Source organism: Protopterus annectens, chromosome 8.part0 (genome assembly GCF_019279795.1).
Source record: "Protopterus annectens isolate FY-2018-M chromosome 8.part0, PAN1.0, whole genome shotgun sequence".
Taxonomy (NCBI): domain Eukaryota; kingdom Metazoa; phylum Chordata; order Ceratodontiformes; family Protopteridae; genus Protopterus; species Protopterus annectens.
Genome location: NC_056741.1, coordinates 189295999 through 189310205, shown reverse-complemented (window position 1 = coordinate 189310205; position 14207 = coordinate 189295999). Strand labels below are relative to the sequence as shown.

The 14207-nt window shown below is 40.3% G+C and overlaps 1 protein-coding gene across 1 annotated transcript in view; it reads right to left on the bottom strand.

The window, feature by feature from the left end:
- The window catches only part of LOC122808184 (scavenger receptor cysteine-rich type 1 protein M130-like), a 272255-nt gene that overhangs the window by 38775 nt on the left and 219273 nt on the right, over positions 1-14207 (bottom strand). Inside the window, exon 5 of the mRNA XM_044079152.1 lies at positions 8572-8886. Within this exon, the coding sequence (XP_043935087.1) occupies positions 8572-8886 (315 nt within the window). The remainder of the gene's footprint in view (positions 1-8571; positions 8887-14207) is intronic.

The following is a 14207-nucleotide window of genomic DNA, read 5'->3' as shown; positions in this document are numbered from 1 at the left end:
TGAATTTTCTGAAGGGTATGAAGTCTGACATTCAAATGCCTGTCATTATTTTCTAATTTCAGTCTTTAATGATTTGCCACTAATTTGCCAGAAAACCACAATTTTATGAACAAAGGACCAAATATATGAGGCAAAACTCTGTACAGTTGAGAGGTATGCCTTTCACTTTACATGTTTTTTTTTTTTTCATACTGTCCAGCATTTCACCCCCTATGTCTGGCATGTTCCTTATACATCTGTGGTGTTCCAGTAAAATGTTGTATAAGGCAGTCAGTGAATAGTACTAACTACAGACAAACATTTGAGTGTTGAACTTCATATCCTTCATATATGCTGTCCTGATGTAACCTGCTTTCATACTTGCCACCTTCTAGGAGAATCCGAGCATCTGAATGTCCGTTGATAACCACCAAGAATTATGGCCAGTACAATGCAAGAAAAATCACTTTATTAAAATAACAAACAAGTTCTCTCTCTAGCAACTCGGTAGTAATGCCTTTACAGAGTATACTTCATTAATTTACTGCATCCCTCAAATACAGTCACTCTTAAAAACATTATTCATTAAACAATTACATCATTAATTAAAGCATACATTTCCAATTGCATTCCCTATTTGATCCACTAAGGTGCAAAGTAGCAAACTTCAGAATTAAAGTAGATTCTTTTTTCCATATCCTACTTTTTACATTGTCTGTGGTTATACCATCACATACAACTGATTCTAAAACTGTGGCTTCCAACCCTTTTTGGGTTGCTCTTATGTCCATCCCTAAAATCTAAGGCTACAGGATTTTCCCTTCCTTTTTAACATTCCTAATATGCTCTTTTAATCTTCTTCCAAAACTTCTTTTACTTTCCCCATTGTAAAACTTATTACATGGACATCTTATCCCATATACTACTCTTTCACTCACCAATATGTTCCATTCACTTTAAATTTTCTACCATTTATATTCTCAAAACCTCTTACTACATACCTGCAGCAATTACATTTGCCACATGGAATTGTATGTTTACATCCCAGCTCTTTGCTTCTTTCTGTCATAGGTAAACAAAATCTTCCATGCACTATAAAATCTTGAATACATCTACCCCTAGTGTAGGAAATTTGCAATTGGTTATTGTTATGCAAATTTAAACCTCTGCATCTAGCTAAAATACCCCAAAATACCTTATAATACTACTTAATTTGTCTGAAAAGAGTGTATATTTAGTAACAAAATATATATTTTTATAATCCTGCTATACTGCCTATTTCTTGTTTTTCTCTCTTATATTTCCTAACTATATTATTATGTTTATTTAATTTATCAAGTGCTTCTTCCACCAACTTCTTTTCATATCCCCTACTTAAAAGCATATTTACTGCTTTTTCTAACTCTTTTTCACATTCTGCCTTATTATTGCACAACCTTACTATTCTTACAAATTCTCCGTAGGGAATAGACTTTAATGTATTGGGGGGGGGGGGTGACAACTTTCTCCAAATAATATATGACTTTGTTCTTCAAATTTTCTATGGATTCTTATATGTATCGAACTATCTTTTCTTCCTTGTAAAGTTACATCCAGATAATTAACTTCTTCTCCCATTCGCAAACCAAAATTGAATATTAAATCTATTATTATGTAAATTAGAAATAAATTCTGCTACTTGTTCTCAACCCACTTTACACACAAATATAAGATCATCTATGTATCTATAGTATTTTACTACATGTGTTCTAAAAATATTATTGTATACATATAAATGTTCATAAAGACCCATACACATGTTTGCATACATAGGGGCAAAAGCCACCCCCATCGCTGTCTCCTGCATTTATCTATAAAGGTCTCCATTAAACTCAAAAATATTGTGCTCTAAACAAAAATTCACGAACTCTATAATGTAATGTATCTTAGGAGAATCTTTAAGGAAATGTAATAATGCTTCCATACCAAAAGTATGTTGAATGTTTGTGTGTAAACTCACTACATCGATTACAAAGAAAAACATATTACTTTCCCATTTTACTTCTTTTAGTTTATCTAAAAATTAAAATACATCTTTTATAAAAGATGATTGTTTAACTACCTCTTTAAATAAACACTCATGCAAAAAACTTATGTGTAAAATACTCACATGCCAAGACAATTGGCCATACTGGTGGATCTTGTAAATTTTTATGAAGTTTAGGAGCACAGTAGAAATACGCCATAGTACATTCTTTCACATTAAATTTATGTTGCTATGTCTTCATAAGAAAAATATTTAAATCTATACCCTTTATTAATTAAGTTCTTATACTCTTTTAACACATTTTGATACAGTTGGCAATTCACTTTTTTCATATACTCAAACAGAAAGCTTAGAGACACTCCAAGGCTGTGGATGTAAATAAAGTTCTCAGATGAAAATAGTTCCAAGTAGTAAACTGTTTTCATCTGAGAACTTTATTTACATCCACAGCCTTGGAGTGTCTCTGAGCTTTCTGTTTGAGTTTATCTTTGTTTTTCAACATCGGAGCACTTACTCCATAGTCACTTGCTCTATTGACTTTGTTTTACTTTTTTCATATACTTTTGCATTTTGGAAGCTTCTTCAACATTAAGACGAATTTTGGGTCAGGGTGTAGCCAGGAAAGGAGAGTTCATGGCTGGTGCTCTGCTATTGGACTTGTATATATGAAGGACAGTAAAATATAGGGGCATAAATGTCCTGCCTAATGGCACCATGGGAATTGGTGAAATTAAATTCATGCGAGTTACTGTCTTTAAAGCTTAAACCTCTGGCAGGACTGAGGGTTTTTAGTGTGTAAGGGAAGAGGGTTGTTGTAAAAATGTAGCCAATTTGTAATGGCTGTTGGTTGGGCATTGTCCATGTTAACTGTTTCTGACTGAATTAGGAGTCCCAGTATTGACGCAGTTTCTTCACATGGCTCAATTGCCAGTGCAGAGGACCCTGTTTCATTAAAAAAACAAAACAAACAAAAAAAAACCAACAAAAAAAACCCCCAACCCGGGCGTGTGTTATGCAGAGTGACTGAGTCCTGCCTCATGCTTTGGTTTGTTTGTCATGGAGCTTGTGGCCATTGGTGATTCATTATGGATTGAGGTCACTAGATGGTGGTTTGCAGTTGTAGTTCAGAAGTAGCATGTCTGGTTCTGAGAAGAGCAGTTATGATGTTTCCCGGGCTTTCAGGTATCTGCGTGTAACATTGTGGTCACTGTGCTTGCCTGGGTGATATTTTGTCTGGGTGATGTTTTAACAATGTGTGTGTGTGTGTTTTTTTTTATATAGATATCAATAATGTAAGCTATTAAATAATTGCACAGGAGTGAATCCTTCTTTCTAGACTGCTTTGCTGTAACAAAGGGTAAAGGAAGTTTACAGGATTTGATGGTGTTTGAATTGGCACCTGCTTATTGCCATTCTAAAATGTAATGGCTTAGGATTCATGGTCATGCAGGGCCTGTTATTCTATCAATTTCCTAAGTTTGTAAGAATGCTTTAAGTGTCAGTATTGGGATTCGTCCCCCCACCCATTATTATAAAAAGGTCTTGTCCAGTTTTTTGCTATACCAGGTATGGTTAAGTTATCCACATCCAACGGCACTAATCTGACAGTTGGCACAGTGGTTAATGTAAGTACAGGAATTTATAGGGTACAGCCTTTGATTCCCACATGCCACTTGTTCTCTGCAAGAGCATTGCATGATGCTATTAATCTGTGCTTAGGTCAGGCACATGTTTGTATTAACGGTTCCTGATTAAATTTACGGGAATCTTGGTTTTGATTCACTTTCCTTGTTTCTCTTAATTTGTACTGCCCCTGGTGAATTTGGTGGCAGATGGTGGGTTATAATTATTGCATTACAATAATTAAGTTAGTATAATAGGTAGCCTACACAATTTGTATATTTTGCTGTATGTACCTATGTGATACAATGACATTGGATAGTTTGTAACAACTTACATTTAGTTTAGTTTATGCTGGATGCAGCATTATGAGAGAAATGCTGCTGATCTGCAATTATAGTGAAAATAAGATGCTCTGGAGGTACAATAATGTTAAAAGTATTATCCATGTTTAACTTTGTTTATTCATAGTGAAAGGGGGGAGTCAGCCAAGAGGCTGAAGTGTAATCTTAGGGAAGCATGAGATGAGACCACTGGGTATTACCTCTATGGCTCACTATTAACTTCAACTAGGAAACCCATAGGATGGTTAAAAATGTGTTGATTTTATTTATAGTATGAGCTTTTAATGAAATAGTGTTTCAGTTCTGTTTACAACTGATAGCAGTTACATTGTTAACATGGAATATGTGACAGATTTTCGAATTGGAACTTTGGGGAACATTAACTTTAACTAAGATGCTCATAGGACAGTTAACATATGATTAGTTTATTTATGCCTGTTAAGGCAATGATTCAGTTTGAACACAAACTGTTATGACCTTAAATGATGAACATTCCTCGGGATGCGGTACACTTGAGAGGTAAGGGTATGTTATGGAGGTATTTCACTCATCGGTTTAGGCCTCTTAACTGTCAGTGCTGTGTCTATGTTGCAGTAAATATGCTTGCAGTAACCAAGCAGAACTGGGGTGAAGCTGCTAGGTTTGCACTGTCCTGAGGATGGGGATTGGGGGCCAGTGTAGCAGTTGGGTAGTTGATGAACAGGCTGGCCCCTGGCCGCACTAAATGCTGTCATTAAGAAGTTTTGGATATGTGTGTGATGAGAATTTACAGTTTTCTTTTCTTTTTCAGGTTGGGGAAGCATAACATGGATATTAGTTGGTAACCTGAAAGGAGTGAATTTCAAAGGTGATGGTGCTGTTGCAGTGGATATCGAGGTTGCTAGAGTGGTGTGCAAAGAGGTCCAAGTGGGGGAGAGCAAAGCAAGAAATAGTCAGTGGAGTGAAGGAAGTGGATGTCAAAGGTAATTGGTTTTGATGTGGTGGATGTTCCAGTTGCTGGAGTTGTGCACAGTGAGGTTGCAGGTAATCTTACATTATTCAGTGCTCACTTAGGCACATCAGACTTGGTGCAATTTGGTGTAGGTGTGGGCAAGTAAGGAGGAAGCAGGGTAAAGCAGGGTTAGATATTGTTATGAGGAGTCTGGTGTTTCCCACATGTGGAGTGGAGTTACAACAATCATAGGATCATAGGAAGTTACTAGGCTAATGGCTCTATAGCCCTTACAAGCTAACCAAGGCAACCTAGCCAAGGTTAACCCTTATTTCCATGTGCAGCACCTGTTGCCCTTGTCCAAGAGGGACATGGGTGGAATCCCTTGGGGTGAATTTATGGCTACCCATCCAGTTGTTTGAATTGTGTTTGAAGGGGGTCATTGAGGTGCTCTGTTTGACATGAAGTGGAGTTTATTCCAAAGGAAGAGTATCTCATGAAGTGGAGTTTGTTCTAAAGGAAAGGTATCTTCTTGGGGACAAATCTGTCTTTCAGGCAGCTTCTACTACTGTCGCATACCAGGTTATGGTCTTTATAGTGAGCACCATGTGTACCATTTGACTTTTACATTGGGTTGATAGGAGGTGGTTCAGTATATGTATGACTGTTAAGGGTAGGTAGAATTTGAAGGAGCATTCTAGGCCTGCAGGTGTTTTGGCTATATGTGAGGAACTGTGTGCTTCTTTGCCTACGCAGACATTAGAAGGCTTAAGCAAGGCATTGTTTTGAGATTCCTTGCACATGTAGGTTGTGTTTTAATTCTTTACCAGATGTAAAGGTAACACATGGGAAGTTAGTTTTGAGAAGAAGGCTAAGGATAAGCAGAGGATTAAAGTTGTTTAGCTTCTTGGACTACTGGACCTGTATGTTGGCCAGTTTACCCAGGTCATTTTGGGGTGAGGGTTTATAATTTAGTGTACTGTTTTACCATTGTGGTGCCTTTTGGTGCATTTTAGAGTCATGACTTTTGAGCAGATGGTTAGGGTTGCTCATGGGATTTACATTGTCTTACAAATGTGACAGGAGGTTTTAGGGTGGGGGGAATAATATAGGGGCTGGTTTGTGGCTTGTTGGATAGGACATTGCCAGATTAGTTACACTTGTGTTGCAGCTGCCTCTGCGAAGCAATTTGATAGGAAAAGTTTTATTTTTCAGGCTTGTGAACAAGGTAAGGTAGCTCAGTTAGTTAAGGAGGATTTAGCTGAGAGCAGTATAGTTGCATGGGTGACAAGGCTATGTGAACTTACTAATCCTGGTTGGGGATTCATTGGTTTGTAGGGTTGGGGCAGGGCATTGCTAGAGTGGTTAAATTTGGATTGCAAGAATTTGGGGCAACTGTTATAAGGCAGGCATATGGTAGGGCATCACCATAGTGGTTCAATTTGTTGTGCAGTTGCTTGTGGAAAGGAGTTTGGTGGGAAAGATTTGGTTATTTCCCTGGCTTGGGAACAAGGTACAGCAGTTCATTTGGTCAACGAGGAGTTAGCTGTGAGTAGTATAGTTACGAGGGTGACAAGGGTAGGCAGACTTAATCTTGGTTGGTGGCTCATTGATTTGAAGGGTTGGGGCAGGTTTGATAGTGTGAAGACTGCAGACATTGGCTGTTGCCAAGATAATTTGTGTGGTGAGGGTTGGATTTGGTAATGGAGGTTTATTGGGCTATAGTTCATGTGGCATTTTCTTTTATAGATGTATTGAAGTTATTCAGAGAGTGATTTGTTGGTCAGCAAATGCTATGATGTTGTTAAAGCTTTTCTTGATTATATCTGATAGTTGGTGTGATGGCAGGATTACTACTATATTGTTTTGGAAAGGAAATTTTCTTTTGTCCATTATTATGTACATTGGGCAATAAAACAGGGCTATAGTCAGACATGATGGTTCTTGCATGGTTTCATGTGGTGTGGATTTAGTGCTGGGTGGTACATTTGGCAGGTAATGACCTGGGAATCATTGTGATGCTACTATTGGCAGTAAGGTAACTGAGAATTTAGCTAATATACAGAGGTCATGCCAAGTGATGAGGTTATGGTTTGTTACTTTAGTATTGGAGAAGGAGCAGTTGTTTACTTTCAGCCATTTAGGCAATTGGCTACTTTGGCTATTTCTGTGATAGGGCTTCGGGAGGTGATGACATGGATCCAGTTTAGTTAGAGAGGATGGAGTACACTGAATGATGTTTGCCTTAATGCCTTTTAATGGGTGGTTAGGTTGTTAGAAATGTGGTAGCAGAGAGGGGGAACAGCTTGGTCAGGCTGGTGGGCAGAGAAGAGGGGCAGGGTTGCCCTCTTCATTTCTCCCTCTGGTGTTGTATTTTCATTTCAATGAGTTGGGAAAAAAAAGTGAGTGGTTGGACGCTGCTTGATAATTAAAATAAGTGAGCAGAGATAAGGACACTGCTTATTTGGTTGGATGTTTAACTCAATAAATGGTAAATGAAGTGAGTGATGGGACGCTGTTTCATAAGTAAAGTAAGCGAGTGGAGGGATGGACGCTGCTTAGTGTATCAGGGTGAGCGAAGTCACACTGTCCTGGTTAACATTACATGGATGTTTATGCTGTGATTAATATCAACTATACTATGTTTCAGTTGTAATTAAATAATATTGGTTAACAAAGATATGTTTATAGCAGTTTAATAAAGGTCAGCAAATGTTATTTGGTGTGATGTGTTTATTGAAGGGGACTGGGACAAAATGTCCTTTGCAGACTATCTCAAGGCTGTATCCATGAATTTTGTCTCCTACAGGCTTTTGAGGGGAGATCTACAGCTGAAATAAAGGGCATTGTCAGACCCCACTCTGATGGACCGCCTGCATATCTGCAAAACAAACAGCACCAGAATTACCCATTCTAAAGGCTTAAGCCTTGCCTATGATGTAAATAGCACCTGCTGGATAGACAGGTATGTATACAAGAGATTACCCTGTCTCTGGGATAGGCTCCCAGTCCATGTAAAGCAGAGATTAGGAATCTGTACTGCACTATACTATCCTTAATATTTCACATCAATAATTGTAACACCTCTCCATTCCCTTTATTGCATCCTTCTTTTCACTATATACTTTACGCCATCCTTTTTACAAAGAGCAACTCTTACTATCTTCCTCAAAATATCCTTCATAAAATCTGTATCATTAAGTCCATCATATCAAACGTTCTTTCTTTACTGGCCAACTTATTATGTCAAAGATTGAAAATTACAAAAACAAAAAAAATCTTCATCCAGCATTTTCAGACATTCCTCTGTGCTTATAGCTATGGCAGTTTTGTTTGTAAAGCTGTTACTCAGCAGTGCAACATTGTTCATGACATCTCCTGGAGGAATATTGCAATGGACAAGTTCAATGTTGTGAACTATAGATGATATTTCTAAGCACTCACATCTGGCCTGCAGTTGAAGTTTAGGACTAGGTAAGGAATTAATATCTTTATTTTATATTTGGGGTCAAAAAAGTAATTTAGTTTCCTTGCAATTCAGTGTCACACTTTTAAACTACTTCAAGCTAGGTGATATTAAAAGCATAAATAAATCTTGGAGTTTCTATCCCATCTCTACTTGTTCTGTATTTTCAAGAGATGCATACTGATATTTATTCTTTAATACTTACCAGAACATACAGCACCTGCATCTTCTTTGTGATGGCAGTTATGCTGGCCCCATCCTGCAGAGGGACACTCCCACACCAAGGATTCAGTCCCCGAGCAATTAACGTTATCCAACCAAATAGGTCCCAAACCTTTTCCAAATGATCCTGAGGTGTTTGCTGATATGGCATGGCCACATTTGAGCTGCTTACAGACAACATTTGCATCCTGCAGGTCCCAGAAGTCATCACAGACCGTGCCCCATGATCCATTGTAATAAACTTCAGTTCTTCCAGCACAGTCCCCTCCGCCATTAACCAGTCTCAGCTGCATGTGTTCTGCAAAAACAGTAGACAAGGCATGTTGTTGTACTGTGGTTATTTGTTTTATTTACATATTAAAATATTTAATTAATTTGTTAAAAATGTTTGGTTTCCCATTTTTCTTCTCATAAAGATACCCTACAGCCAGACAGTACATGTTTATGTCTTGGTCCTTAATGGCTTCTCAAGGCACTAACCAGAGAGACCAGGAGACACTAATGTGTAGTTCAAGAAACCAAGTCTGGTCACATCAGAGTCCACAATCGATGGCTGAGGCAGTGAGGGACCCGGCCTGACACATGAAAATAACTGTATGTGTTTGTCTGTGTGCACATGTGAGAGTAAGAGAGGGAGAGAGAAACTGAAAACTGTAGAAGACCAGTTTATGGCCTGCTGTAAAATTAAAGATTGTCTCTCCAAGGTACATTAGAGAGACTGTTCATTTAGCAGATATGATAGCAGCTCTGACACATAAAATAAATAAAACAAGAATGTGTAATTTCTAACTATCAACTTGTTTTAACTGGCAAACCTTGAGAGAAGGCTGTTTTAAATGGAAAATTTGAATTTGCAATAATGTTCAGTTGACAGTTAAGTGATATGTTATGAAAAAGGCAGAGAATACTTGTTAGGATGCATGCATAGTGTGTGCAAAGCCTACACAGTAGAGGCCATGGTTAAGCTAACTGAAAGAAAAGGAGAGAGAGAGAGAGAGAGAGAGAGAGAGTGTGTGTGTGTGTGTGTGTGTGTGTGTGTGTGTGTGTGTGTGTGTGTGTGTGTGAGTGTGTGTGAGAGATGAAAAAAATGTGTTGACTTATCACTCTAAGACTCTGACAAATAGCCATGAAGAACAGCAGTGCAAAACAAAGATTTGTTATGCTGTCAAAATTGTCTAAATTTTATGACCATACTGACTGTTAAGTTTACTGTTATTATGGTTCTGACTAGAATTTACCTTGATCTGTTAATAACTACTGTCTTATCATGACTAAAATAAAGAAGCCTTAAATCAGAACCTGGCAGTTTTACAGTCACTTTTATTTTAAACTTATCTTTATGAGGTAGTCAGCTGTTTGGATTCAGGATAAATTCATTAAAAAATAATTATGTATCAGAATGAGAGACATTGATTGCCATTTAACACATTTATGTTTACTGTTTAGTTACACAGAAAAAAAAAATTGCATAGTGCATCTTAAAACCAGTATCCAGGTTCAAGCTACTGAGTGTAAAACTGACCAACTGAATTGCCTACATTTCTATTTCTCTTTTTTCCAAAGCTGTAAGGAAATTCCCTTGAAGAACCATAATGGACATATCTAATACAGAATGATCAGGCTAGGAAAAAGCATTGACGCTGGCTTGTTCATAGGTTCATAGGTTCATAGGTTCATACTAGGCTATCTGCCCGAGGGCATTTATAAGCCTAGCCCATTGTTTTGTGGCTTACGCCACCCCTTTAGTATGGGGAACTATACCCATTATTTTGCTGTGCCTCTGTCGAGCAGTGACACTGAGGTAATTCCTGGGGTATATCTGCGATCTCCCATCCATTGGTCAAGATTTCTCTTGAACAAGGCCAGCGAGGTGCTCTGCCTCACATGTACCGGGATTTTGTTCCACAGCATAGGGAGTCTTTGGGTGATGAATCTATCCCTCCAGCACTTTCTATTAATAGCCGTGTCGAGGTTTAAGTCTCCCGCCCTTGTGGCTCTGATGGATCTAGATTTTTTGAGGTGAAGCATATTCATCAAATCTGGGTTTGACATGGCCTTGTATGTTAGGCAAAGGTCACCTCTGAGCAAGCGGTAAGTGACTGAATAGAGCTGGAGTTCTTTCAGTCGGGCAGCATAGGACAGATTTTTGAGACCCTTTATCCTTTTGGTGAGGAACTTTTGTGGCCTCTCCAGCTGCTGCAAGTGTCGGGTCAGATACATTCCGAATGGGGCATTGTACTCAATCATTGGTCTGATGAGTGATGAGTAAAGGGAGACTATGACCTCCCTTGATCTAGATGAGAATCCCTTCATGATAAGGTGGGCAATGTAGAAGGACTTCCTAACTACTTTAGCTACATGGGTGTCGAATGACAGACTACTATCAACCTGGGTCCCCAGGTCCCTGATAACTTCTTCTGTGCTCAGTGGATTGCCACCTATTTGGTAGCTAGGGGTAACCTTGTTTTTCCCGAAGGGTATGACTATGCATTTTTGGCATTTAACTTTAGGCCGTGGCTCTGGCACCAGTTATCCGTTTCTGTGAGACCCTTCTGAAGGATATCTGTGTCAGATGTGTTTTCTACTATGGCGCCCAGTTTGCAGTCATCTGCAAACTTTGTCAGCCATAACCCTCCTGTGTTTGCTTGTACTGAAAAGTAGATGCCAAACAAGAGTGGGCCCAGGACTGAGCCCTGTGGGACACCACTTGTGACAGGCTTTGAGTCTGACATGGCGCCAGCAACTCTGACCCTGTGGGTTCTGTCACTCAGCCAGTTTGCAACCCATCTTGTGATGTATGGGTTAACATTTAAGCTGATGAGTTTTTCAATGATACCCGAGTGGGGTATTGTATCGAAGGCCTTAGCCAGATCGAGGTAGGCTGTATGGACTGCCTTTCCCTCATCAATGGCTTTGGTGACTGTTTCAAAAGTCAACCAAGTTTAAAAGGCATGATCTGCCTTTGACAAAGCCAAACTGGGTTGGATCCAAAGTCTGCAAATTCCCTATGTCTTTATTTATGAGGTCCATTATGATCCTCTCCATGGCTTTGCAGATAAGGCTTGTCAAGCTAATGGGCGGTAATTTCCAGGGTCTGTGGAGGCACCGCCTTTGTGAAGTGGGACCACAGTTGCAGTGCGCCACTCCTGGGTATGTATCCAGAGGTAAGACTTTGATTAAACAGCTGTCCTAGCTGTGGGTTTAATTCCTCATTGAGTTCGTGGAGCACACAGCCGGGGACACCATCGGGTCCCATGGATGCTGTGTTTTTGCTTTGGAGAGAGCAGTTCTCACTTGGGCGCTGGAGATGTTTGGGGGCTGCACTCATTTGGTATAGATATCTCTCCTTTGGGGAGGGGAGAAGTTTGCACTGAACCTGTCAGCCAGTATGTTGGCAATGTCTGTAGGATCAGTAATCTTCACATCATTTTGAACTAGTTCTGAGCATATCTGGGAGTTTCCTCCTAGGTTTCTAACATAGCTAAAGAAGGCCTTATGATTGTCTTTTGAGTCTTTAGCTATTTTTCTCTCGAAATTTGCTTTGGATGATTTTATGAGAGCTCTTAGTTTTTTACTTATAGTGATCAAGGGTGTCTTACCTTTTAAGGATTTTGCTCTATCTTGTAGTAGCTTCCTCCTTTTGTTGTAGAGTTTGTTTATGGCTGGGGTCCACCAGACTGGACGCTTGCCTTTGGTACAAAGAGTCTTTGTTTTGCTTGGGATTGCCTTATCCATGCAGTCCTGCAGGTGCTGGTAGAAGGTGTTTGTAAGTGATTCAGCGGCTTGAGTATTGTTTTCCGCCGGCTCGGGGGCCTGAAAGGAGACCACACTAGTCTTTAGAAGTGTGAAGTCGGCTTTTGAGAAGTTCTTTACTGTGGTCTTTTTTATTTCAGGTGGGGGTGGGATGAGGACCTTCAGCGAGATTTGTTTGTGATCTGATCTCACCAGTGAGGGGTATACTTCCGGTGTTGAACATTGTGCTCCCATGTTCGTGATGATGAGATCAAGTATGTTATCTCCTCTTGTGGGATGGTGACTAGTTGTTCCATGGCATTTGAGTTTATGAATTCCAGGAACTTTTGGGCTAGGGTGTTTGGGCTTGAGTAGTGTTCCCAGTCTATATTAGGGTAATTGAAGTCACCTAGTATGATGGTGTTTGGTGATACATTTATCCCTCTAGTGTTTTCAGGAAGGCCATGTGAGTTTCCTGAGTTTGTGAGGGTGGCCTGTAACATGCTACAATTTGCAGAGCAGTCTTGCCTATGGTTAATTGCACCTGGATGGTCTCCGATGCATCGTGCGTTGCCACCAGTCTTGAGGTGTGGGTGTCCTTGATGAATATGGATCCCCCCCTCCTTTGTTGGTATTGTCCAGATTTTGGGGCCGGAACGCATGATATGAGGTAAAACCTGATAGCGCTGGGGTGCTCTCAGGAGCCTTGAACCAGGTTTCTGTCACAGCACAGACATCGATGTTCTCCGTGCTGAGAAGGGCCTCGAGTGCGTGTTTTGAGATTTAGACTTCTGGCACTGAGCAGCATTACCCTTAGTTTTTTTCCTTTTTGTGTTCTAGGGTGGTAGGTTTAGAATTTGAGCCTTGCCTAAAAAGGCACTATGGGGTGGCAAGAGCCTTTGCCAATATCCGGAATCCCAGGGTGACAGGTGCAAGCCGTCCCTTGAAGCAGCGTGGCTTGTCCAGCATGTCATCCCAGGCAGACAGATACTGGATCCCCTTTGAATGACACCAGTGTTTAAGCCAATTGTTAAAGCTGATCATCTTATCTCTGTATTGTGGCATCATTCTTGGTGAAGGTAGGATACTGCTCAAGGTCAGGGTCATACCTGCCTGGGCTACATAATCAGAGAGCTCCTCAATGTCTCTTTTCATGTAGTCCAAGGAGGTGCGTCTCAGGTCGTTTACACCAGCGTGGACAATGACTGAGTCATATTTGTACCTGCTGTTGAGAGACCTGAGTGCTTGCGTTATGTGGCGGATTCTAGCGCCCGACAGGCAGCTTACTGTGACCTTCTCCTTACTCAGTCTGGTGAGCGGGACATCAGTGTGTCTGACTATGGAGTCACCAATGACTAGTGTGTCTGGCATTGTGTTTGGCCTTAAGGGCTGTGACTGTTTGACACTCTGACTGTGAGGTCTATGTGTTGCGGGTGTTGTGTTCTGAGGTGGTGGTTGTTTGGGTGTCTGCTTTGGTGGCCTCTGCTGTTTTGGTAGATTTTTGATCAGAGCCTCCGAGTATGTCTTTGTGTGTTTATGTGTATGATTTGAGGTTGTAATGGTACTATGTGAGACTGGGTCTATAGTGTGTGTGGTAACCTTCTCCTCCTGACTGGTCTTGCCAGTCCTATGTTGAGAGAGCTCAGCCTCCAGTTTGGCCGTATAGTTGCATCTCTCGCATGTATTTGTGTTTTGTGGGAGGAGGAAAGGGTTGTCTGTGTACATGAGGCAATTGAAACATTGCCTCAATATTCCCAGGTTCACCAGCTGAGCAGGAGAGGACACTAGCAACTGATCCTCGACATGCTAGAAGGGTAGACGAAAACTTTAAAAAGATTCCGGGGACGTGGGTGACCGAGAAATGGGGGTTGCCTTTTGGGGTACTAT